This window comes from Ochotona curzoniae, unplaced genomic scaffold, assembly GCF_017591425.1.
Source record: "Ochotona curzoniae isolate NIBS_2020 unplaced genomic scaffold, NIBS_Ocur_1.0 contig_4105, whole genome shotgun sequence".
Lineage (NCBI taxonomy): Eukaryota > Metazoa > Chordata > Mammalia > Lagomorpha > Ochotonidae > Ochotona > Ochotona curzoniae.
The window spans coordinates 6,539,164-6,564,263 of record NW_024466129.1 but is presented as its reverse complement, the minus strand read 5'-3'; the positions used below and the strand labels follow the sequence as shown (position 1 = coordinate 6,564,263).

General features: G+C 48.1%; 1 protein-coding gene across 2 annotated transcripts; it reads right to left on the bottom strand.

The window, feature by feature from the left end:
* Positions 1–769: 769 nt before the first annotated feature.
* Positions 770–23,580, bottom strand: TOR1AIP1 (torsin 1A interacting protein 1). 2 transcript variants are annotated; one of them, XM_040984337.1, is made up of 10 exons: positions 22,910–23,580; positions 21,003–21,062; positions 19,875–19,919; positions 13,992–14,033; positions 13,143–13,223; positions 11,835–11,891; positions 9,677–9,718; positions 9,108–9,170; positions 5,933–5,989; positions 770–3,163 (listed from the first exon to the last, which is right to left on the bottom strand). In XM_040984337.1, exons 1-10 carry the CDS (start codon positions 23,397–23,399, stop codon positions 2,373–2,375), a joined length of 1,728 nt encoding a protein of 575 aa, XP_040840271.1. In that variant the 5' UTR covers positions 23,400–23,580; the 3' UTR covers positions 770–2,372. The 2 variants fall into 2 exon arrangements, with proteins under 2 accessions (XP_040840271.1, XP_040840272.1); XM_040984338.1 differs by lacking the exon at positions 19,875–19,919 and having other exon boundaries at positions 22,910–23,578.
* Positions 23,581–25,100: the final 1,520 nt, after the last annotated feature.

Genomic DNA, 25,100 nt, shown 5'->3' with positions numbered 1-25,100 from the left:
CAGACACTGCGCTCCTCTCGCTCGGTCACTCACCACACCGAGGCAGCAGGGATTAGCCTACAATATGACACCACAGAGTACCTGGCTTCAAGTCCTGTCTCCGGCTTCTGATCCTGTTAACGGGGATTCCGGGAGCTAGTACGTGATGGCTCAGGTGATGGCATTCCCACCGCCCCACCGAGGGAGATCTCAGTTACCGAGTTCCCAGCTCGCTCCAGTCCGGCCTGGCCATAGCGGGCATTCGGAAAAGGAACGAGCAGAGGGGAGCTCTTTTTCTGCTTTTCGCACAAGGAAGCCAATGCCACAGTGCCCCGCGGCTTGCCGAGTCACTGGGGTCACCAACAGGCAGTGCTCAGAGTGACGCCTGAGGTAGACACTGTCTAGGTCACAGACTCTTGATCATGAATTCCCAGGAGAAGTTAAAAAAACACCGATTTTGTATAAAGCACAAAAATACCTGCAGAACACAGACACGTCTGCTTTTAGAATGTCATGAAAAGGGATGATTAGGGAAAAAAAAAACTAAAGAGGCTCTTTTGGAAAGTAACAACAAAAATAGGAAACACTGTTAGTGCGATGCAGTTGCCAAGCCAGAAATACATTAATGAACTCTATGTTCATAATTCAAAACCCTGTGTGAAACAAGTCACGGCTCTTTCACTTCTAACCAACACACTGGAGAACGGCTCCCGCTCAACGCTGTGTCTCGTTTAGCTTAATCAGTAAAATTCACAGGTGGAAAGAACACACTTGGGGTTGAACAAAGAAAGAAGTTTCAACATTAAGTTTTATAATACAGAGAAAATACAAACCAAGAGAGCAAATTTATTTAAATTACTAAAATAGCTTTCCAAGTCATTTACTGATGAGCTATTACAATTATTTTTCCTGAAAGACAGAAGTAACATTTTAAAATTATTTGGGTCAGTGAAAACATTTAATAAAAACATATGTTTCTCTATATAGTACGTATATATAAAATAACCTTTGGAAAATTCTTGTCTTACAATTCTCTGTAACAGCATATTACAATCAGGGATATGCGTTTGAGCCCTGGCAGTCCTAGTAGAAAAATTTAGCTCACTATCTATCGCCAGTTGTGAGACGCTCAAAGATTAAATGATGACGCCAATGACTGGCTAGAAAACTTTAAAATCAGCATTTTAAGGCTCTACGGATAGCAAAAAAAAGAAAGCAAAAGGGCCAATTATTTAGAATCAAAATATTTGAGAAAATAAAAAAGAATGCAGTAGAATGCAGTTAGCAGAGGAGAAAGCTCACTCACGGAAGCCACGGCACAACTACAATCCGTAATACCACAGAAATACATTTAATATTCTTTTGATGTGGTAAGTTCACTATGTGTGTTGCTTGAGGCACTCAATAAAATTTATCACGTGCATAGCATATGTTTACACTTGCTAGACGGCGTCACGAAAAGCTTCCGACTGCAGCAATGGACACACAGCAAATTAACAGTTGTCTTCAACTGTCCCGGACAGCTGGTTGGGAAGGGTTACCGAGTCTGCTTGTTCACTCAAAGCAAAAAGCTTTCGGGCAAGTGCAAAGCAAACTGCTCTGCATGCATGTCCCCACCCTTCTGAGAAAACACGCAAACAGATGAGGCCTGTGATACACAGGCTCCAAGAAACACCTGCGAAGGACTGGGACATGTTTTAAAACAAAAAGGAAATGATTCAAACAAATCCCAAAAGATCCCGCTGAGGTCAGAGTTCAGATACCCACGTCTGACTATCCTACTCACCGTCACACTTCATCTTCTGCATCCTCCCCGGGTCCCCTTGCCCAGCTTCCCTCTTGCTGGGCCGCCTCCTCTGCCCTTCAACAGCAGGAGGGAACAAAAGGCGCACGCTCCCAGATGACCTTCCGTCACACTTGGGTCTACAAGCAGAAGCCAAGGAACTCGGGACTGAGGAAATGATCACTAGGGAAACACAACGGGAGGACCCAGGCTCCTCTCGGGGAGCTGCCTCACTAATCAGGCAGCAAACCTTGTGGAAAATCAAAATCAGAAACACTGGCCGATTCCTGAGGAAGAAGCCTCGCCACCCACCCACCCAGGCACGGGCTGTGCCCCACCTGGCTCGGCCTGAGCCCTCCGGGGGCCAGATGGCTTTCCCGCAGCAGCACCACCTGCAACCCGGCCCTCAGCGTCAGGAGGGCGAGGATTCTCCCGAGCAACTGATACTCAGGGCAGATCAATCACTTAGATGTTTCATGTTTACACAAGAACTTAACTTCCTTTCAGAAGAAACCAGTTCTTTTCAAAAGTGCTTTAAATTCTGTGTCTGGTTAGAAAGTCTGGAACATTCTCAGAACTTGGGAGACATGATTCTCTCCTCCTCCACCTCTCACAAGCAGTTGCCCCCCTGCAGGGCAGTTTCGGGCTGCACGGGCAGGACTAGGTGGGAAATGCGGCTCCACAGGCCGTTCAACTTGTCCGGGTCCATTCGACTGTAGGAGCTGGAGGTGTTCGAACTGGTGAACTTGACTTTGAGGAAATCTCTCACTTTTTCCTCGATTTCCTTTAGGCCTAGACTGGTGTCAAGCGTCTCCTCCTCCAACAAGACGGTCAGGACCAGGGCGACATCTTTGAAGGCTGCATTTTCATGGTCACAATACTTGTAGAAGATCAAAGTAGAGCCGGCCGGCAGAGACTCGAAGCGGTGGACCACGGCGGCGTTCTGGCCGTTTTCGAAGCCGTCGCTCAGTTCCGCGTCCACGGCCAGCTTGACGGTGTCGCTGTCCTGGGCAGCTTTGCCCGCCCCGTCGATGCGGATGGCGCGGACACTGCGGAAGGCAGAGTAGGCGTCGGCGATCTGCTCCCCCAGGCACCTGAGCGCGGCCTCGGCATCTCGGGCCGCCGTGAGCAGTAAGATGGCAGGCTGCGGCCGCGGCTGCGAGCTGTTCAGGTGCTTTTCCAGGAACATCTGGCTCCTCCTCCAGAGCTTCTCGTCTTGAGCTTGGTACTTATTCTTCAGTTGCTTCATCTGGTCCTGGAACTGCCGGACGGCGGAGGTGTCCGCCTCAGGGGTGTAATACAACCAAGACAGCCAGTAGGCCAGAGCAGGTATGAGAACAAGCAGACACCACCACCACTGCACCTTGACACTAGGCTCACTGGGGGCTTGTTCAGTTGCTTCTGCATAAAAAAAAAATCCCGCAAATGACATAACATTTTCTTAGGCTTGAGAGCGAGTGCAATACCGCTTTTTGTAACATTAGGTAAAAGAGGAAGGACTTTAAAGAAGGGAGTTGACACTTTCTTTCTTAAACAACCAAAATAATTTGGTATGTTTCCAAGCAAACCACACACTCGGTGACACATGTATCTTTAATATAAAATGAGAAAGTCTTTGAGGAACCTTCAATGCTTGAAAGGGTAAGCCAAAGCTATTACTACCACTGCTAATAGTTGCAAAATGAATAGTACTAAGCTATCAGATTGTATGGCTTCGTATCTGAGACAGAATATTTCTGAAGTAAAGGCAGGCACAGAGAAAGGGCCGCAGGGGGCAGTTGCTGGAGCGTAGTGGGCACAGCATTCATTATAGGTGCTGACTCAGGGCCCAGCTGCTCTGCCTCTGACACAGCCCCCTGCTAACATGCTAGGATGGCCCAAGCGCTTAGGTGCTCAAATCCACTTGGGAGACCCAGAAGGAGCTCCTGGCTCCTGGCTTCACACCAGTCCAGCTCCAGCCACTGCGGCAATCTGGGGAGTGAACCAGAGGATGGAAGATCTTTCTCTGTTTCTCCCTCCCTTTCTCTGTAACACATTTAAGTAAAATAAGAAAATATGTCTTTTTTCTTAAAAAAAAAGTCACTTTCTTTTTGTTGGAAAGTCAGATATATAGAGGAGGAGAGACAGAGAGGAAGATCTTCCTTCTGTTGATTCACTCCCCAAGTGACCACAACAGCAGGAGCTGAGCCAATCTGAAGCCAGGAGCCCGGAGCCTCCTTGGGGTCTCCTACATAGACTGTTATCCCAGGCCATAAGTAGGGAGCTGGATGGGAAGCAGGTCTGTCGGGATTCGAATCAGCGCTAATATGGGATCCCGGTGTGTGTAAGGCACGAACTTTAGCTGCTAGGCTACCACGCCAGGCCCTAAATAAGTCTTTTTAAAGAAATCTGTAATAAAAGTGAATATTTTCCAGGTACATGAACCTCCTGAAGCACCCCCCACACACTATAATATGTACCTTTCCCTTAATCACACTGATGTGCATCTTTTTTGTGATACGCAAGTTGATACTAGTTAAATTTAGCTTTCAACTAGTCCCCAGTTATGGGCAACAATTCTGCACATTTCCATACATTTACTGCTTCTCCGCATACTGCTGCCTACGCTCAATTACCATAATGCCCGTCACAGCAGCACTTGGACGCCCTGGCTGACAGGCGCCTCGGGCTCACTGTCCCGGCTGCCCGCAGCACGCTCAATGCGCTGGTCCGTGTGCTTCGAGCTCCTCCCGAGACCCACAGGGTCGTGTGATCCTCCCCACGGTGCAGATATCTGCACTGATGGTGCAAAAACAAATGTGGGGCAAACCTCCGGTCAAAGGGCAGTGGCACGGAATCTACTGGTACAGCCAGTGTGTGCTGTACTCAAGGTTAAACAAAAACAGTTTCACTTGCTGTTCCTCATAAAAAGTATTTATCCTGTTAAATTGCAACCCTTAAGCATTGCCATCTCTATGCTCTGCGTGAAGAAGCATCAAGTTCGTGCGCTGCACAGCACAGTGCAAGGCTTGTCCCAAGGAAGAGACCTCTGCACGGCAACGGAGCCGCATACTGAGTCGGTTACCAGACAAGTCAGGCTTGTGCATCCATCGCTAGACTTTATCCAAAATGAACAAAGCTGCTTTGTAGGAAAACAAGTGGCAACAAAATCACACTCAGGTTTTCAAGTGGGAATTAGGAGTTAGGAAATATTCACTCTGTCAGCACACGTTGGTAGCTCCCAATTACTTGATTTGTTTGAGAGTCTTGGGGCTGCTGGTGAGAGTAACAGCTGTACTCCTTGGCACTGTACTGTGCAGGTGTGAGCATCAGGAAGCTCTCTAGACACTGGCGAAGCAGTATCTCCCCAGTGTTCAGGGCATGCAATGCCTCTCAGAGTACAAGAAAGGTCAACGGATCTTACTGTAACCGTGAGAATCAGGTCACTGGCATGTCTGCACACTTCAAATGACATCAAAGAAGCGAGTTTCAGAAATTACCAAAAAGGAGTATCTAGAATTATCTGACAAGGATATTCCTATCTGTCCGAGGCTGATTTTCTGCAGATACTTTAGTCAAACAGTCTCTTTGCACAGGCTGACTACCCGAAAGAATGCAGGAAAACTCTACTAATCTAGGTATTACAAGACTTTTAAATAAATGCAAAACAGTCATCCTTCTTGCTAAACTACTTTAAAAAAACCTAAGCAACATTAACAATTCTCAATTTCAATTATTTCAGGTAAATACTGATAATGTATATATTTGTTAATCAAAAAAGTTCTCTGGGGTCCTTCACTAGTATAAAGAAAGAGGGCCCGGCACTGTGGCTTACTGGCTCAAGTCCTCACCTTGATTGCGCTGGGATCCCATTATAGGTACTGGTTCTAATCCCGGTGGCCCCGCTTCCCACCCAGCTCCCTGCTTGTGCCCTGGGAAAGCAGTTGAGGACGGCCCAAAGCCTTGGGACTCTGCACCTGTGGGAGACCTGGAAGAGGATCTGGGCTCCTGGCTTCGGATCAGCACAGCACCAGCCATTGTGGTCACTTGGGGAGTGAATCATCGGACAGGAGATATTTCTATCTGTCTCTCCTCTTCTTTGTATATGTCTGACTTTGCAATAAAAATAAAATAAATCTTAAAAAAAAAAAAAACCAAAAAACCAAACACAAATGGAAGAGACCAACTTACGGTGGCGGCTGATCAGCGGAGAGTGGTTTCTTGGCTCGGCTTTCTGATTTCTGTCATCTAATGAAAGAAGAAATTTTAAAAGATCAGTAACTTGTATTCCATAGTTTCAGTATCTGTTTTTGCTACCGAAAGAGCGCAGAGGTTTATCGAGAGCATGCGGAGGTCAACCCGAGCAGCAGAGCCTGTGCCACTGCAGCTCGCTGGGGTGCAGGATCCATTCCTCGCGGTTAGCTTAGCAGGTGCCGGCCTAGCAGAAGTGCACACCACACTTAGCGGGGAGAAAGCCTTGGATGTGTATCTGAGCCACGATCATTTAACGAGGCCGGTAAACTTCTAAGACAAAGTGAAAGGGTGCAAAGAAAATAAGCACATGAGAACAGAAGGAAGCACGGATACCGTCGGAAACGTGGCCTTGAACTACACCCTTGCCTGGTGCAGACGCTGTGAATGGCGAAGAAGAATGAGATGTACACTAGATTACTGAGCCATCTGAATAAGGGGCTTTGATACAAAACTCATTTTAGTTTCTTTAAGATGGATTTTCTTTCTTTCTTTATTTTTGAAAGGCAAAGTAATAAAAAAGAGACAAGAAAGGCAGCTTTCATCCCCAAAATGGCTGACACGAAACCAGGAGCCAAGAACTCAGAGTCTGGGCCTCGTGCATGGGTGGCAAGGGCCAAGGACCCGGCCCCGTCCTCTGCTGCTTTCTGAGGCACCTTAGCAGAGAAGTGGACCAGAGGTGGAGCAGCTGGGATTCAAGTCAATGCTGACACTGGATGCCGATATTCCGAGTGGAGGCTTAACTTGCTCTGCCACAATGCCAGCTCCCCAAAATCTTGACCCTACTGGCCTTCTATTTCAAATATTTTTAGTATTTTCAGAATTGACTTCTAATATTTGTAATAGACAAGTATTAGGTATGTGATTAAACAGTAGAACTCAAAATATTTTTACAGCTCCACCAAATCTCTGCTTTCACTCTTACTGAAAAGTGTCCTGGGGCTGGCACTGTGACATGCCAGTTAAGCCTCCGCCAGCAGTGCTGAATCCTAAATGTGCACTGCTTCACACTCTGGCTGTTCCACTTCCATGCAGCTCCCTGCCTGTGGTCTGGGAGACTGGTGGAAAATGGCTTAAGCCCTTGGGACCCTGCACCCATGTGACAGACCTGGAGGAAGCGCCTCGCTTTGTTCAGATCAGCTTAGCTCTGGCCATGCAGCCTTCTAGGGAATGAACCAGCAGATGGAAGATCACTCTTTCCTTCTCTTTTTCTGCCTTTCAGAGAAAATATAAAATAAATATGGGGGTGGAAGGGGAAGGGTCCTAGTCCTTTTTCCCCATGCATCTTTCTTGGTAGCAAGTGAGGGGCTTGCAATGTGGCACAGCACATGAAGCTGCAGTCTGCGAAGCTGGCATTCCATGTTGTTGGTTTTGTATTGTGGCTTTTCATTTAAAGGGATGTATAGTAACTGTGTAATGGAGACTATCATACTCAGATGTGAAGATGCAACACAGTGTGCATCTCTACTTCCAGACAAAGATGGACTCCCAATGAAACTGTTTACTGTATCTTGACAATAGGATACTGGACTCTCTGCCATTGTCCATGCCCACAATGATGGACATATGACTGTGTATGAAGAATTATACTATAGTAATGACATAGGGGAACTCAGTGAGGAGGGAGGGAACTGGGGAGTGAATAAGGGACAAACCAGGGCCTATGGGAACTGCATCATAAAATGATAATTATAGAAAGAAGTAAAATCATAAAAAAAGGTTTATTTATTTTTATTGCAAAGTCAGATATACAGAGAGGAGGAGAGACAGAGAGGAAGATCTTCTGTCCAATGATTTACTCCCCAAGTGACCGCAATGGCTGGTGCTGCACCGATCTGGAGCCAGGAGCAAGGAGCCAGGAACTTCCTCCAGGTCTCCCACACGGGTGCAGGCTCCCAAGGTTTTGGGCCATCCTCTACTGCCCTCCCAGGCCACAAATAGGGAGCTAGATGGGAAGCCGAGCTGCTGGTATTAGAACTGGTGCCCATGCGGGATCCCGGTGTGTGCAAGGTGAGAACTTCAGCCACTAGGATATTGCGCCCGGCCTTAAAAATAAATCTTAAAAAAAAAAAAAAGACAGGGCCTGGTGCCGTGGCCTAGCAGCTGAAGTCCCTGCCTTGGATGCACTGGGATCCCATATGGGCGCCACTTCTCATCACAGCAGCCCCACTTCCCATCCAGCTCCCTGCTTGTGGCCCGGGAAAGCAGTCGAGGACAGCCCAAAGCCTTGGGACCCTGCACCCGTGTGGGAGACCCGGAAGAGGATCTGGCTCCTGGCTTTGGATTGGTGTAGCACCAGCCATTACAGTCACTTGGGGAGTGAATCATCGGACGGAAGATCTTCCTTTCTGTCTCTCATCTCTGCACATCTGACTTTGCAATAAAAATTAATGTATCGGGCCCGGCGCGGTGGCGCAAGTGGTTAAGTCCTCGCCTTGCACGCCCGGGATCCCATATGGGCGCCGGTTCTAATCCCGGCAGCCCCGCTTCCCTTCCAGCTCCCTGCCTGTGGCCTGGGAAAGCAGCAGAGGACGGCCCAAAGCTTTGGGAACCTGCACCCGCGTGGGAGACCCGGAAGAGGCTCCTGGCTTCGGATTGGCATAGTATCGACCCGTTGCGGCTCACTTGGGGAGTGAATCATCGGATGGAAGATCTTCCTCTCTGTATCTCCTCTCTGTATATCCACCTTTCCAATAAAAAATAATAAAAAAAAAAAAAAAAAAATGAAAGACTTTAAAAAAAAAAAAATTAAAATAAAAAAAATAAAAATTAATGTATCTTAAAAAAAAGAGGCAGACTATCCCATGTAGACCCATCATTATTCACTGGCTGCTGACCCACAGGGGCCTTCACAAAGTCCACAGGAAATGCACAGTACGTCAGACTACGGATGGATCTCACAGCTGTCCGCACCAAGATAAATTCATATTTTAATTTATCTCTCCAGGAACTTTGTAAAATACCTCCATACATCTGGTGCTTATTCTGAGAAAATGGAAATTACTAAACAAGTAAGCAGAGCTATCCTTCACCAGGGACACGCAGTTTAATTGCTTAGGTAAAGAATCACATATTTTTGTTTGTGAATAATCAACAGGAGCAATTTTTTACTTACTTTGCATCCCAGCCCTCATGGTCAGCGTCTGCTCATCCCATTCCTGGGGTATCTTTTGGTTTCCTGAAGCAAAAACAATGCACATATTAAAATACTTCATGTACATATATATGGTATATGTAAACATACCATATTCTTGTTATGTAAGGAATCTCTCCGGGAGGATAAACAGGTGAGGAAAACAAAGAAAACCAATGATTTCAAAAGTAAAAGATAATTTCACAGAAGTATGTCAGTAAGGCACTGAACCACTTCCGCAGTAATCCAAGTAGCAAAAGTAATATACTAGCTCCTAATAGGAAAAACTCAATGCAAAGGTTATTTGCATGGTGAGAATAATTTACTTCAAAAATACTCCATTAGACACAATGAAGAAGAAAAGTTCGCCATTAACTCCTGCAGCAAATTACTTACGATGCATCAGCCCAGAGTAATTACCGTATGTACAACTGATGTGTGTGGCTTAGAAAAGCAGACAGTAAAATGACCGGAAATGCTGCCAGTCGCTTGTTGGCAGAGTAAGAGCGAGTCAGACTCGAGTGAGAAGGAGCAGCGGATGAAGTACTTACTGAGCCGCACAGGCTGCCCGTCCTGAGCCCTCAACTCTGCACCTGGGGAGAGAACAGAGGAGCGCAGCTTGCACACACTGCTCGGTCCCCGGCAGTGTGCAAGCACACACGCGTCTCAGCCATCCCCATCACACCCCGAGCCTACCGAGTCCCTTTCCTAAGCCTTAAAGTACTCAGGACCTGGACAATAGCGAGAAGACAGCCTAAAGCAGCATCATTACCATCAATATAATGGCAATGTATTCAACGGTCACCAGGCGTCAAATGTAAATGTACTTAGTGTTTATGCTTTATGTGATAAATACTAGTATCATCCCTATTTTACATATTCATAATTTTATCAAGCTCACATATTTAAAAGTAGGTGAGATACAAATGCGGATAGTCCATTCTATAATACCACGCCACGTGAACAGTGTGTACTACACATGTAAAGTACTAGACATTACAGCACAGCCGTGAAGTAAGAGATGCTCCTTCAAATTATACAGTGCAATTTAGGACAACTATAAAACAATAACACATAGGGACCAGTGCTGTGGCAAAGTGGGTTAATAAGCCGTCATCTGAAACACAAGTGTCCCATAGGGAAACTGGTTTGAGACTTGGCCGCTCCACCTCCAGTCCAGCTCTCTGCTAATGCAACTGGGGAAGCAACGAAAGCTGGCCCCAGTGCTTGTGCCCTGCTGCCCACAGCGGAGCCCACAGCGCTGCCCACAGCGGAGCCCACAGCGGGGCCCACAGCGGGGCCCTGGGGGAAGCCCATGGCTTCTGACAAGGTCCAGCTGGTTACAGCCATGTGGGAGTGGACCAGGGCATGAGAGGCATCCCTTTCTCTTTCTGTCCTGTCTGCTCTCTGTAATTCCTTTAAACACGTAAATCTTAATTTAAGAATGAATAAAGAAGAGAACATGTCAACAGTTACAGAAAGGTGGATGTTCCCACGCTCCCTGGGGAAGGAAGTTGCTCCGACCCGCGGGTGCCATTCCCTGCGACTGCTGATGGGAATTACGCGTGCTGTGCTTCAGATCCAGGTTCCTAACGCAGCTGGGCAAGCAGCGGCTGTCGGCCAGGGACCGTGCTCCTGCCACCCGCAGAACAAGTGGATGGAGTGTAGGATCCTTCTTTTGGCTGGGACTACGTCAGTCACACAGAGAGCAAACTAGGGGATGCAAGATCTCACTCTCTTGGGCCCGGCACGGTGGCCTAGTGGCTAAAGACTTGCTTTGAGCGCACCTGGCTCCCATATGGGCGCCAGTTCTAATCCCAGCAGCCCCACTTCCCATCCAGCTTCCTGCTTGTGGCCTGGGAAAGCAGCCAAGGACGGCCCAAAGCCTTGGGACCCCACTCGTGTAGGAGACCTGAAAGAAGTTCCCGGATTCTGGCTTCAGTTCGACGCAGCACCAGCCACTGTGGCCACCTGGGGAGTGAATCATCGGAAGGAAGATCTTCCTCTCTGTCTCTCCACCTCTCATATATATGACTTTGTAATGAAAGTAAAATAAATCTTAAAAAAATATATAGCAAATAATATATATGAAAAGATCTTTCTTCCCCTCGCCCTCCTCATTTTCAAAAAATTAATCTGAAAAACTACACCAAACCAAATCCCCACCCCCAAAATAAAACAAACAAAAGCAAAACCAGAAGCAGGCACTTGGCACAGCACTTCAGACACAGGGTAAGGTGCTTGTGATGCTATTTCAGAGTGCCTGGGTGTGACTGCCTGCCTCTGTTTCCGGAACAGTGATTAAAGATGTAAAATGAGTAAAAATTATATATATATATGTTTTCAAGATTTAATTTCATTTGGAAGGAAGATCAGACATACGGAGAGAATAATCCTACATGAACTAGTTCATTCCAAAACCGGCTACAGAGCTGAGCCAATCCAAAGTCAGGAGCCAGGAGCCTCTTCTGGGTCTTCCATGCGGGTGCAGGGTCCCAAGGCTTTGGGCCGTCCTCGACTGCCTTCCCAGGCCACAAGCAGGAAGTTGGATGGGAAGCGGGGCTGCCAGAACATGAATTGGTGCCCACATGGGATCCTGGTGCTTGCAAGGGGAGGATTTAGCCTTGAGCCACAACACCAGGACCAATAAACAAAACTTTCCAAGTGGGACTAGCATTTGGCCACACCACGAGGCACGTATTTACGTACTCTGTGATGACTGCCAAGAGGACTCTGCAGACTGACCACGTGATGTGGTGGTGTGATCTAAAAGCAAACAAAAGGTACATGGTTAAACATATGTTACCTTAAAAAGGCACATTTTACAAGAGAACAATGAGTATTTAATTAAAAAAATAGATAAGTCCCAATGGATTTGACACTTCGATACATAACTTATTTTTAAAAAGCTTCTAAAGAGCCACATCTGATCTATAAATTGTCTTTCCTCTCCAAACTTTCTTCTCAGCCCTGGCCACTGTGGCCATTTAGGGAGTGAACCTGCGGATGAAAAAACCTTTCTGTCTCTGTCTCTCCCTCCCGCCTTTAAAATAAATACAAATAAATCTTAAAAACAAACAAACAAAAACAAGGCAAGAACTTTCATATAGCATCGCTGACAATGTGATGAATCTTACTTGCTAGATGATGAGTTTCTCTACAAATCTGAAAGAACTTGGACCTCGAGACTAAAAGTATCCTGTTTCCAATAAATATCAAAGTAGGTGAAAAGCAGTTCATTTAGACATTACGTAATTTGTTATTACACAGTAAAGTGAAAAACACAAGACAATTAATTTAATAATTAAAAGCCAAGTTTGAGAAATACAGAGAGAGAGGGGTATATTTCCTGTTGCCTGGTTCGCTCCCAGGGTGCCTACCATGCGTACGGGCTGGGCCGGGGTCTAAGCCAGGGGCTTGGAGCTCAACTCAAACACGTGACTGGCAGGAATCCATGAGCTCGGTGATCCCTGCTGATTTCCAGGTTCTTCGCTGGCAGGAGGCTAGGGCTGCGATCAAATGAACTAACCATGCTTATATGCCATAGCTGATAGGCAAATGCCTGTTTTTTCTAGAAAAACAAGCAACCAGGGGGCCGCACCATGCTCGGCAGGTTAACCCTTCACGTGGCAGGAGCATCCCTGTGGACACCAGTCCATGTCCTAGCTGCTCCATTTTCAATCCAGCTCTCTGCGTATGACCTGGGAAGGCAACAGAGATGGCCCAAGTCCTTGGGAATCCTTCACCCGTGTGGGAGACCTGAAGAGTCTCCTGGCTCCCGGCTACAGTTCAGTTCAGTTCAGCTGACTGTTGCAACCATTTGAGGAATGAAACAGCACATGGAAAGCCTTCTTGCTCTCTCTCTCTCTCTCTCTCATCTCCCTCTGTAATCTTTCAAAAAAAAAATCTGGAAGTATGTTTTTTTTTAAATACTTTTATATTATTACCTTATTTTTTTCTTTTTCACAAAAAGAGAGCTCCTATGAGAAAAGCCGTATGTACGTAAAGCAACATTACCTTCCGGTTGCACAGATTCCCTGGATTCTGTCGTGGCATCGCTCCCGAAGCAGCTGTCCTGATCATTATCTTCAGATTCTCCTAAGCAGAAGCAAACAGCAAAGCAGCGGAGCCCTTATTGTAATGGTCAAAATGAAACAAGCGAGTAATTCAAATTCGACAAGGAGACTTTTCTATTGTATCCGTGATCCGATCTGTGCCTGCTGCCTGTGTACTATCTCACCGGAATCCCTGTTCCTGGAGCAAGGGCCGCACGCCCGCCCCCTGTGCGGGACAGCACCTCTCCTAAGCAAGACGAGTCAGAGCTAACACAGCACCTTCTCGTCGGGGCTGTACTGTGCAGCAAAAACGAGCTTGTGATCATAAACTCCTGAACAATTTCACTGTACAGGGGAGGGGAATCACTCGGTTATTAAATCTAGGCGAGATCACTGCGTACTTGTGTGTTACATGTACATCTGAGGGAGGGGAGTGTATGCAACACAAGTATTTCAGTATAGAGGTGGCTAATCTCAATTATACAGGTTTAAAAATTTTACTCTTGTACTTTTAAAGTACAGACTGGTTATAAGAATTTGGGAACGTCATTATTTTAATATCATAATCACAGGCTATTGCACATCCCAAAAGGAAAACATTGGCTTTACTTAATATGATTTCAAGCACACAACAGCTTAAGATCCAACCAAAGGCTGTCCTGTCTTCGTCAATGTATTGTCTTGATAAGCATATTTTTTTTGAAGGAAAAGGTCCTATTTTCTGCTCTGACTTCCTACTTAACTACCAATAGTTTCTCACATACAGAGTAAGACTTAGAATATACTGGATGATATTTAAAAAGAAAAGTACCTTCTTCAGAGAAACCGGGCTCTGGTTGGAATACACTGGCTTCTGAAAGAGATCAGCAAACACGTCATATAAAACATCAAAAGTCAATGCTTCTGAATAAACAAGACCTAATTACAGAATGCGACCATCAAGACACAGTGCATAAACTATCTGTTAAATCACTTGGAATCTGGGCCCGGTGCCAAAGCGTAGCAGTTAAGGTAGCGGTTAAGGTCCTCGCCTTGAAAGTGCTGGGATTCCATAGAAGGGTGGTTCTAATCCTGGCAGCTCTACTTCCCATCTAGCTCTCTGCTTGTGGCCCGGGAAAGCAGTCAAGGACAGCCCAAAGCCTTGGGACCCTGCAACCATGTGGGAACCCAGAAAGAAGTTCCTGGCTCCTGGCTTTGGATCAGCACAGCACTTGGGGAGTGAATCATTGGACGGAAGATCTTCCTCTCTGTCTCTCCTCCTCTCTGTATATCTGCCTTTCCAACACAAATAAATAAATCTTACAAATAAATCACTTGGAATCCACCATTTCCTCCTGGACTGCTGGCGATTCCATCAGTCGCATGCCTGCCTGGATTCTAAAGTGTTGCCTGGGTGTGCAGGAAACACCAAATTCCACACCACAAGCTGTCCCAGCCTCTGGGGGTTAACCATGTCGCACTCTTTGGCCAAGTTCCCTGAGCTGCTGTGAGACACCTGCTAGCCCCAGGTGAACTGACACCCCAGCTCTCTAGCGCACTGGTGCGGCCAGAGGAAGTTGGGCCAAGAGGGGCCTCTGGCTGCAGCAAGGCCCCACGCATCACTGTTTCTCAGAGCAGTCGACGAGCGGGCCAGACGTCAGACTCCAAACGCAGTTCCTGTATCTGGGCCGTTCCAACGCCCTCCTCCGTGCCTTGGAGGATGACAGATACAAGGTCAGCACTGAATCACTGGACTGCAATACTGCTTAATGGTCAAATGTGGACACCTTATATGACTCTGATTTCTTTAACAAAGCAGAGAGAACGCTTCTTCTCAGTTTGTATCTCCACTCATTTCAAACTTTATTCGCTCTTTAAAAGGGGTAACAGCTGTCCATACCCGGACAGGGTAACGTGCCTCCAAGTGAGAGGAAGCCAGAGCCAGCGGGTCACGTATAGTCACGGGAAGATTACAAGGAGCCTCTGAAACCACAAACGCCCCGGGGAGTGGGTACGGATTGTGGCACCTGCGGCACGGCTGTCTCCCAGGCTGGAGCGCCATTCAAGTCCTGGCTACCCTGCTTCCAGGCCAGCTCCAGGCAAGTGAACGGGAAGCAGCCAACAATGGCTCACACACTCGAGGCCCCGCCATCTCAGATGGAGTTCCTGAGTCCTGACTTTAGCCCTGCTAAGCTGGCTGCTGCGTGGCCCCGTGCAACAAAATGGAGTGTGGGGCCTGGCACAGTAGCCTAGCAACTGAAGGTTTTGCCTTGCACACGCCGGGATCCCATATGGGCACCGGTTCTAATCCCGGCAGCCCCACTTCCCATCCAGCTCCCTGCTTGTGGCCTGGGAAAGCAGTTGAGGATGGCCTAAAGCTCTGGGACCTGCACCCACGTGGGGGACTCGGAAGGGGGTCCTGGCTCCTAGCTTCGGGTCAGCTCAGCTCTGGCCATTGAGGACACTTCGGGAGTGAATCATCAGATGAACGAACTTTCTCTCTTACTCTCCTCCTCTCTGTATATCTAACTTTCCAATAAAAAATAAAATAAATCTTAAAAAAAAAAAAAGAAATGGAGTGTGATAGGAAGAACTCTTATTGTTCCCTGCTTTTCAAATAACAATAAAAAAATCTTAGAAACTTTCAAGTCATTTAAAAAAAAAAAAAAGATTTATTTTTATTGAAAAGTCAGAAATACAGAGAGGAAGATCTTCCGTCCGATGATTCACTCCCCAAGTGAGCGCAATGGCCTGAAGCCAGGAGCCAGGAGTCAGGAGCCAGGAACTTCCTCCAGGTCTCCCACACAGGTGCAGGGTCAAGGCTTTGGGCCATCCTCGACTGCTTTCTCAGGCCACAAGCAGGGAACTAGATGGGAAGTGGGGCCACCAGGATTAGAACTGGCGCCTATATGGGATCCCTGGCATTCAAGGCAAGGACTTTAACCACTAGGCCATTGTGCCGGGCCCCTCAAGTCATTTCTATGAAGACATCTGTGTCTCAGCAATGAGGAATCCCCAGCTCCTGCAGCGAGTTCCTGCAGCCAATGAGGTTAATTTCAATCCAGCTAAGTGGACTTTCCCTTGCCCCAGCCTCTTCCACCAAGGAAAGGCAAGGAGGCAGAAAGTAACTGCCAACATGCTATTTTGCCCAGAGCTGAGCTGATCTAAAGCCAGAAGCCAGGAGCCTCCTCCTGGTCTCCCACATGGACACAGGGTCTCAAGGTCGTGGCCATACTCTGTCGTTTTTCCAGGCCACAACCAGAGAGTTCAATCGAAGTGGAGCAACCAAGACATCAACTGGGGCCCATAACGCTGCCAGCACTTGAAGGGAAGGGTTAGCTCACTATGCCACCATGCTGGCCCCAGGGTACAGTGTTTTATAAATTAAACTCTTTAAAACTTATTTGGTATAATGAAACTTTACAAAGGTAGACTCGATTTTAGAATTCACAATAATTAAAAGGCATCATGTTCATTCATTGAGCTATCAGAAAAACATGAACTGTGCAGTATCTCCTTTTTCCATTCTACACGGTTGATACACATAAGAACTTTGTCAATTTTCTTAAAACCAATTTGCCTAATAATTAATTTTTCAAACAGAACGTTCCTTAAAACTGTTTCCTTTTCTATTTATGTATATGCTAATATTGGGACAGTTGAAGAATTAATTTTCAGCCAACATGCAGAGAGCTCCACACTTATTTTTAACCTTTCTATAAAGATTTATTTATTTGGAAGGCAGAGTTACAGACAGAGGAGAGGAATCTTCCACCTTCTGGGTATTTCCCAAAAGGCTGCACGGGTGAGAGCAGAGTCAGGACAAAGCCAGTAGCTTCCTCTGGGTCTCCTGGCAAGTGCAGGGGCCCAAGGACTCGAGCCACGTTCCGCCGCTTTCCCAGGCACGTTAGCAGGGAGCTGGATCCGAAGCGCAGCGGCCAGGACTGTGTGTACGCAGGCATCTCAGGGCACAGCATTACCGGACACCCACAGTGCTGGCCTCAGGTTGTATTTATTCAGAATGCAGAACTCTAGGGAGAGATCTCCGATCTGCGGGCTCATCCCCCCAGATGCCTGTTCCAACCGTGCCGAGGCCAGGCTGGACCGTGGGGCCTAGAACTTCACCCCGGTCTTCTCCATTGGAGGCAGGGACTCAAGTACTTGAACTGCCACTGTCACACAGGGGCACATTAGCATGCAGCTAACCAGGCGCACTGCCAGGCCTCCAACTGGAGATATAAGTGACTCCAGTGGATTTTAAATGCTACATCAAATGCTCAATCATAAAAATTTGAGGGAGGCCTGGCACGGTAGCCTAGTGGTGAAAGTCGGCCTTGCATCTGCAAGGCTCCCAAATGGGCGCTGGTTTCTATCCTGGGTGCTCCACTTCCCATCCAGCTCCCTGCCTGTGGCCTGGGAGAGCAGTCGAGGACGGCCCAAAGCCTTGGGACCCTGTACCTGCCTGGGAGACCTGGAGGAAGCTCCTGGTTCAAGGCTTCAGTTCTGCTCAGCTTTAGCTGCTGAGACCACTTGGGGAGTGAACCAGAGGATGGAAGATCTTTGTCTCTCCTTCTCTCTGTAATTCTGAATTTTCAGAAAAAAATAAACAAATCTTTAACAGTAAATGCCTGTTCAACCAATGAATGTATAGATTTTATGATCCTAAAACAGAATATTTTAAGACTTTTGCTGTATTTCTCATACTATTACAAATAGCATTGCTTGGTAACTTAAGAAAAATCATGTGAGGGACAGGCCTTCTGCATAGTCAGACGTGGCTGGGATGCTCGCACTGCACAGTGGAGAGCCTGGCGCTCAGTCCTGGCTCTGCTTCTAAGCCCACCTTCCTCCCAAAGCGTGCCCTGGAGGCAGAGGACAGCTCCACTGGCTGTGTGCCTGGCACACACACTGGGTTCCTGGCTCCCAGGTGTAGCCTGGCCTGGCCCCAGTTACTGTAGTACTTAGAGTGAACCTGTGGATTACTGCTATTTCTCTACTTCTCAGGTAAGTAAACTATGTTTTTTTTTTTTTTAAAATAACCTGATTATTACTGTCCAATGATTCGATATCATGTAAGGTTTTAACTATTTCACTCATTTTCATAGTAACAAAATTAAGCTACAAAGTACAGATAATATTTAAACACAATCTGATGATGAATAATAGCTATGCATGACTACAATTCCATTTTCTTCCTTTTTAAAATTTCCTCTATTTTAAAGTTGGTTGTTACATGTAGGTTAAAACACTTTTTTGGGGGGCCCGGCGGCGTGGCCTAGAGGCTAAAGTCCTCACCTTGAACACGCCGGGATCCCATATGGGCACCGGTTCTAATCCCGGCAACCCCACTTCCCATCCAGCTCCCTGCTTGTGGCCCGGGAAAGCAGCCGAGGACGGCCCAAAGCCTTGGGACCCTGCACCCACATGGGAGACCTGGAGGAAGTTCCTGGCTCCCGGCTTTGGATTGGCACAGAACCGTCCGTTGCGGCTCAGTTGGGGAGTGAATCATCAGATGGAAGATCTTCCTCTCTGTCTCTCCTCCTCTCTGTATATCTGATTTTCCAATAAATAAATAAATCTTTAAAAAAAAACCACTTTTTTTTTAAAGGAAGTATTCTTTTCTATGCTCATGTAAAACTTCTGAGAAACTAAAATCCTATTTGGAACAGTAACATCCCTAAGAAAAACAAAAAAAGTTATTTTAAGCAATTACAGGGGCTTTAGCTCTGGCCATCTCAACCACGGGGAGTGAACAGAAGAATTCTGTCTCTTCCTCTAACTCAGACTTTCACTAAAAACAAGTATTTTGGGCCTGGCACGATAGCCTAGTGGCTGAAGTCCTCACCTTGCACACACCGGGATCCCATTAGGGCGCCGGTTCTAATTCCAGTGGCCCCACTTCCCTTCAAGCTCCTTGCTTGTGGCCTGGGAAAGCAGTTGAGGACGGCCCAAAGACTTGGGACCCTGCACCTGCATGAGAGAGCTAGAAGAAGCTCCTGGCTCCTGGCTTTGGATCAGCTCAGCTCTGGCCGTGATGGCCACTTGGGGAGTGAATCATCGGATGGAAATATCTGTTTCTCCTCTTCTCTGTGCATCTGACTTTCTAATAAAAATAAACAAATCTTTAAAATGAACAAATAAAATTATGAAACATCAAATCAAATCTAGGTTCTAAATTAAGAGGAAAAAATTTTAAGTCTGTTTTTCTGAAAAGGCCATAGCTGAACTGATCCGAAGCCTGGTTTCCCATGTGGGTGCAGGATCCCAAGGCTTTGGATCATCCTCTAGTGCTTTCCCAGGCCACACGCAGGGAGCTGGATGGCAAGCGAGGTCGCTGAGATATGAACTGTTACTCATACAGGATCCTGCAAGGATGCAAGGTTGAGGATTTAACCACCAGGCTACTGTGCTAGGTCCAGGAAAAAAAATGTTTATCATTAAATTGCTATTTCCTTCTTCTTGACAATGTGAATTTAACAAATGTTAATAAAACCTAATTTTGTTATTAAATCCTTGAATGAATTTGCGTAATAACATAATTAGACCAAATAGAAATCCTGATTACTAAGGAAAATTAGGTTCACTGGTCCAACAACCTGTGAGCCGGGGAGATAAATGAAGTGCTACCTTAAGTCAGAGGCCAAACGTACTCCAGCGTGCATTCTAGAAACAGAACGCTCCCAGAGAGGGTGTAGGAAAGAAAGGACAGACTAACCTAAATCACTCATTTTAGTGTTGCCTTTTGTTTTGTATGCTGAATCTGCAAGACAGAGCAAGAAACGGATTAGAGGTACAGGGGAGGTGTAGCATGCGGTGCTTAGCCACAGCTTCATCTAACCCTTAGCACATTCCACGGTTACCACACTGAGGAGGAGGAGGGCTGTCCCCGGAATTCTCAAAGGGAAGATGGGTGAGTAACAGACACGCAACGAGAAGTAAACTTCCCTTTCAGTTCTCGTGAGGAAGCATCCATAAGAACCACTCAACACAGAAAATGAAGCAGATCTCCTGGAATGACCTTCCTAATTTTTTTTTCATAGTCATGAAATCTATTTAGACGGGATATTCTGCAAAACTTGAGTCAAAAATAAATGTAACTGCGGCAGTGAAATTTTGTAGCCCTTAGCCACAAGGCCTCAATCTGGGTATCAATGGAAGAATCACAGCGACATCTTAGAAGGAAACACTTAAAAAAAGAATGAGGCAGTCTTTTATATGCTGGCTATCTCAAGATATGCTAAATAAAGATAAAAATAAGATGGTGCAGAAAATAACAGTTAGCAGAGCAACATCTCTGTTACAAGTGGGAGAGTAGGGGGCCAGTGCAGTGGGCATGGCTGGGAATCCTCTAGCTATGGTGCCAGTGTCACTCATGGGCACCAGTTCAGAATGTGCCAGCTGCGCCACCTCCCATCTAACTCACTGCACATAGCTTATTATTAGGAAAGCAGTGGAGGTCCAAAATCCCTGGGACCCTGCACCCACGTGGGAGACCAGAAAGAAGCTCCTGGCTCCTGGCTCCAAACTGGCCCAGCTCCTGTAGTGGCCATTTGCGGAATGAACCGGTGGATGGAAAATTTCTGTCTATCTGCCTTACAAATAAAAATAAATGTTAAATTAAAAAAGAGAGAGAGAGAAAGATAGTTTATAAGTGAATGTCCTCAATCTCCAAGAAATAAGTCTGCAGAAATGAACTGACCTCACTCCTGTTAAACTGCAGCCCAAAGGACAGAGAAGCGGGGGACTTTCACTGACTGTTTCTTTGAACGAAATGAATGCAGGTACCACCCTACTAAAAACAAACCTACACTTATAAAAGTGAATAGTCCAGACAATCTCTTACCAGAGCGCAGGCTTCTGAGCGCGGGTCTGCGAAGGTGGGCAAGAGGATCTTCACTCAGCACTGACACAGGAAAGAAAAGAGGTCGGGTGTGAAGGCGTTTATCATGCAAGCATTCCCACAATACGCATCGAAGGCCTACGGAGTTCCTCCTAGAGAACTGGAGACAAGATCCTTCTCTCACGGACATCTTGTCTCCTGTCATGCAGTCTACGATGGGGAGGGCCCTGGCACCCAGCAGGATACCCTGCAACCTGGCATGCCTGCACACTCTGACAGAATGCCCATCTCGAGTCCTGCCTACACCAGGTTGCCAATCCAGCTTTCCGTGACACCACGAGGGTACCCGCCTGCCTTCCGGCTCCTCCTCTGTGACCTGCACGGAGCTCACGGCTCCTGGCTTCGGCCTGGCCCAGCCTTGGCTACTGTCGGCACTTGGGGAGCGACCCAGGGGCTGGAAGATCTTCTCTCTGTAGATCAGCTTTTCCAATAAAAATAAATAAATCTTTTAAAAATTATATATGAATCTGATAGGAGGAGTTACACAGAGGGAATAAAAGGGATAGAAGAGAAACTGAATATAGTTCTCACTACAATACTTTTTCTCTTTTTTAAAGATTTACTTATTTTTATTACAAAGTCCTCATTGTTACTGTACAATTAAAATTAAAAAGGAGGAAATATGCTTCTCTTCTTAGAAGTATACCCATTAAATCAGTCCTCTCTGTATCATTAAAGTTTTTTTCTTAAATTAAGATGGGCTAATGCCTGATGGAAGAGTAAAAAAAGAGCAGAAGTTGCTAAAATGGCGGGAGATTCCCTAATTTTTTTTTAGACGATGTCATTGTGTCAGGCCCTGTGGGAGTCAAGATAGGGGACACGTATTCCCAAGTGCCAATGTCTCCCAGCTACTGGGAGAGAAACGAAATGCGTAAATACGTTAGGATGCTAGCCGTCAGGAACTTTCTTACGTTCAGAAGAGAAGCAGATGAACACGCCAGTATAACCAGTATAACTCCCATTTAACTCCCCAATCAGTAAGCCTTCTAAGGCATTAGCATCCTGTTAGCAACCAACCTATTCCAGTGCTGCAAGCTGAAAACCCACTCCCCTTTAGTCATCAGAGCTGGGCCCCAGGGCCTCCCTCTGTGACACAAAGCGGACCTCACAGACACCTCCAGTAGGGCTAACCTCAAACTTCCCCTGCTGCTCGAGCTGGGGGAAGGGCCGCGAGCCCGGCTTCTCTGGGATTTCCCTGCACTCACTTCGCCAGCATCCTTCGGGTCCCCTCCAACAGACACTTCCTCATTAGTCTGGTTAGGCGGGGCTGTCCACCTGCCAGGCGGCCTTAGGAGCTGCTGGCACGGACCACCATGTTCAAGACAAAGGGATCGGGTTCAGCTCTTCAGACACTGGGCAACTTTAGTTGAGCGTGAGTGCCAGACTCCCACTCTAAGTACTGTGCGTGGGAGGGCCGGTCACTCACTACTCCACTATCCCACAAAACGCCCCCCGTGCCCACTTCTCCCCACCTAGATGAAGACGGGGACAGACTAGGGAATGCTAAACCAGAACCCATGCTTCTCAGGCGCGCGCCGCTGGCCTGGGAGCGTCAAAGGAAATGCAAGCGGCGTCGGCTACAAGCAGCAGCAGGAACTGCGATGCAGGCGAGCCGCAAGGAGCGCCCGCCCGCCCGCGGCAGGCCCGCAGCGACGCACGCCCTGCTTCCCTCCCCGCCGCGCGGCCGGGGACGCCGAGCGCCCGCCCGCCAGTCCGCCCTCCTCCCGAGCCGCCGCCGCCGGGAAGCCCCCGGGGCCGAGGGGCTGGGCCGGCCAAGGGCCCTCGCGCGCCCGCCGCGAGCAGCGCGGCCCCGCCGGCGGCTGGGGGACTGTTAGCTCCGCCGTCCTCACCTGCCGAGGGCTCGGGGTCCCCTAACCACCTCCGGGTCGTCACGGGAGACGGCTCTGGAGGGGGCTGCGGTGAGAGCTGCTGGAGCCGGCGGGAAGCCCTCCGCGTCTGCATCTCCCTGGCGCCCTGGGCTGGCAGCTGCCTCCGCGTCCCGGACCGGAGGTAATAAGCGCTTTCTCTCAATTCCCCTTTCTCAGATTCGGGCCGGAACGAATCTTCGGCCGGGACTCGCTTCCCCGCCGGGGACTTTTCTTGGCTCACCCGGGGTTTTTCGTCATCACCGCCGTACACTTCTGGAGGCTCTTCCGAAAACCTCACTTCCCGGCGGCCCTGGCGCGACGGAGTGGCGTAGGCAGGCGCGTCCCCGTCGCCGGGGCCGCCATTTTGCGGGGCGAGCCGACGCCGGCCCTCCCGAATAGGGGCCCGGGGAGTGACGTGCAGCCGCCACCCCTCCTCCCGCAGCGGCTCCGCCCGCCGCCCCTCGCCCGCCATGGTTGTTGACGTAGCTTGAGTCGCTAGTGAGGAAGGCTTTTGCGGTGCCGGAGTCGTCCGGCCGCGCTGGCGATCGGCTTCTCCGGGGCCGGGGGGTGTGTTGCCGGTGGTCGCGGCGGTCAGGGAGGCAGCTGAGAGTCGCCCGGGCCGCCGCCTGCGTCGTCGCTGCTGCGTCGCACGCCCGCCTCCGTGCCCATGGTGTGTCCTGAGGGCTGTGCGAGAGGCAGGGACTGGCCGGGTCAGCTGCCTGGGGTCACTCCCGCCTCTTGGCTGGAGGCACCAAGGAGGAGGAGAGCGGGGACGCAGACGCTGGCCTCGAGGGAAGGCTGCCAGGGCACGCCGCCGGCCCGAGGGCCAGGCCGCTCCCCCGGCTGGCGCTGCCCGCTCCTTGGAGACACTGGCATGGGCACGCGAGCACAGGGAGACAGGAATGGAAGGAGCCAATGGCAGTCTTTTCGCCTCGCCTGTTGGGCAGTTTTTATTCTGGAAGTTTATTGATTAACTGCTGTCTCGCCTTACGCCCTTTGTACTGTGCCTAGGAGTAGGGAAGATGGCATCTTATCGTGGCAGAGGTTTTAGTCACACAGACGGTTAAGCGGGTTTAACTTTAAATCACCAGTTGCTGGAACGTAACACCCCCATCCGGTCGTTCTCGGTGGGTGGGTTTACATTTGCGAAGAGTACCTTATCGCCCCTAAGCTTACTCTGGGTTGTGTAGCTTACCTACCAGAGGCACTGTTAGGACTGTTTGGTCCTGCGAAAAATGAACCGCTTTCCTATTAAAGGCGGCACTGTAATTTTAAGTTGCAGCCAGTTATTTTTAGTTTGATTCTGGGGGTAACTTGCAGTGCATCTGACGAGTCTTTCCTTGCAAAATGTTGGAAAGGATGGATATGTGGTAAGAGCTGGCCTTTAATTATGTTTTAAGTAGTGATTTCTCTGTGAGGTGGTTTTTACATTACCCATGACCACATAATAGTGAAAGTTCCCTAATGAGTGTAATGCAATTATCGAAAGATTCATTTTATGGGGTTAATATACGAAGTTGATATTATGAACGTTAATGCGCTCATTAAGAGCTTCGTTAAAATATTTACCATCTCAGGTGACATTGGGGAGCTTGCATATAGGCTTGTAACACTTAAGTTTGGGAGCATATTAATAAAAGGAGAGGTTTTTTTATACCGCATGATCCAGAGATGAGGTTGTCTGACATGTTACCGATATCAGCGTCATTGAAAAGAGCAGAAGGAATGGACCCAGCACCATCACCCAGAGGCCAAACCTGCACCTTACAAGCACCAGGATCCCATTGGGCACTGGTTCATGTCCCGGCTGCTGCACACCCGTTTAGCTCCTTGCTTAGGATCTGGGAAAGCCGTGGAAGATCTCCCAAAGCCTTGGGACCCTGCACCTGCACGGGAGACCTGGAAGAGGCTCCTAGCTCTTGGTTTTGATTGGCTTGTCTCTGGCTATTTTTGCCATCTGGGGAGTGAACCAGTAGATGGAGGATCTTTCTCCTCTCTGTAAATCTGATTTGCCTTTCCAATAAAAATAAATCCATGCTAAAAAATAAAAATAAAAGATTTGGCCTGGTACAGTAACCTAGTGGCTGAAGTCCTCACATTGCATACACTAAGATCCCATATGGGCACTGCTTCGTACCTCAGCTGCTCCACTTCCCATCCAGCTCCCTGCTTG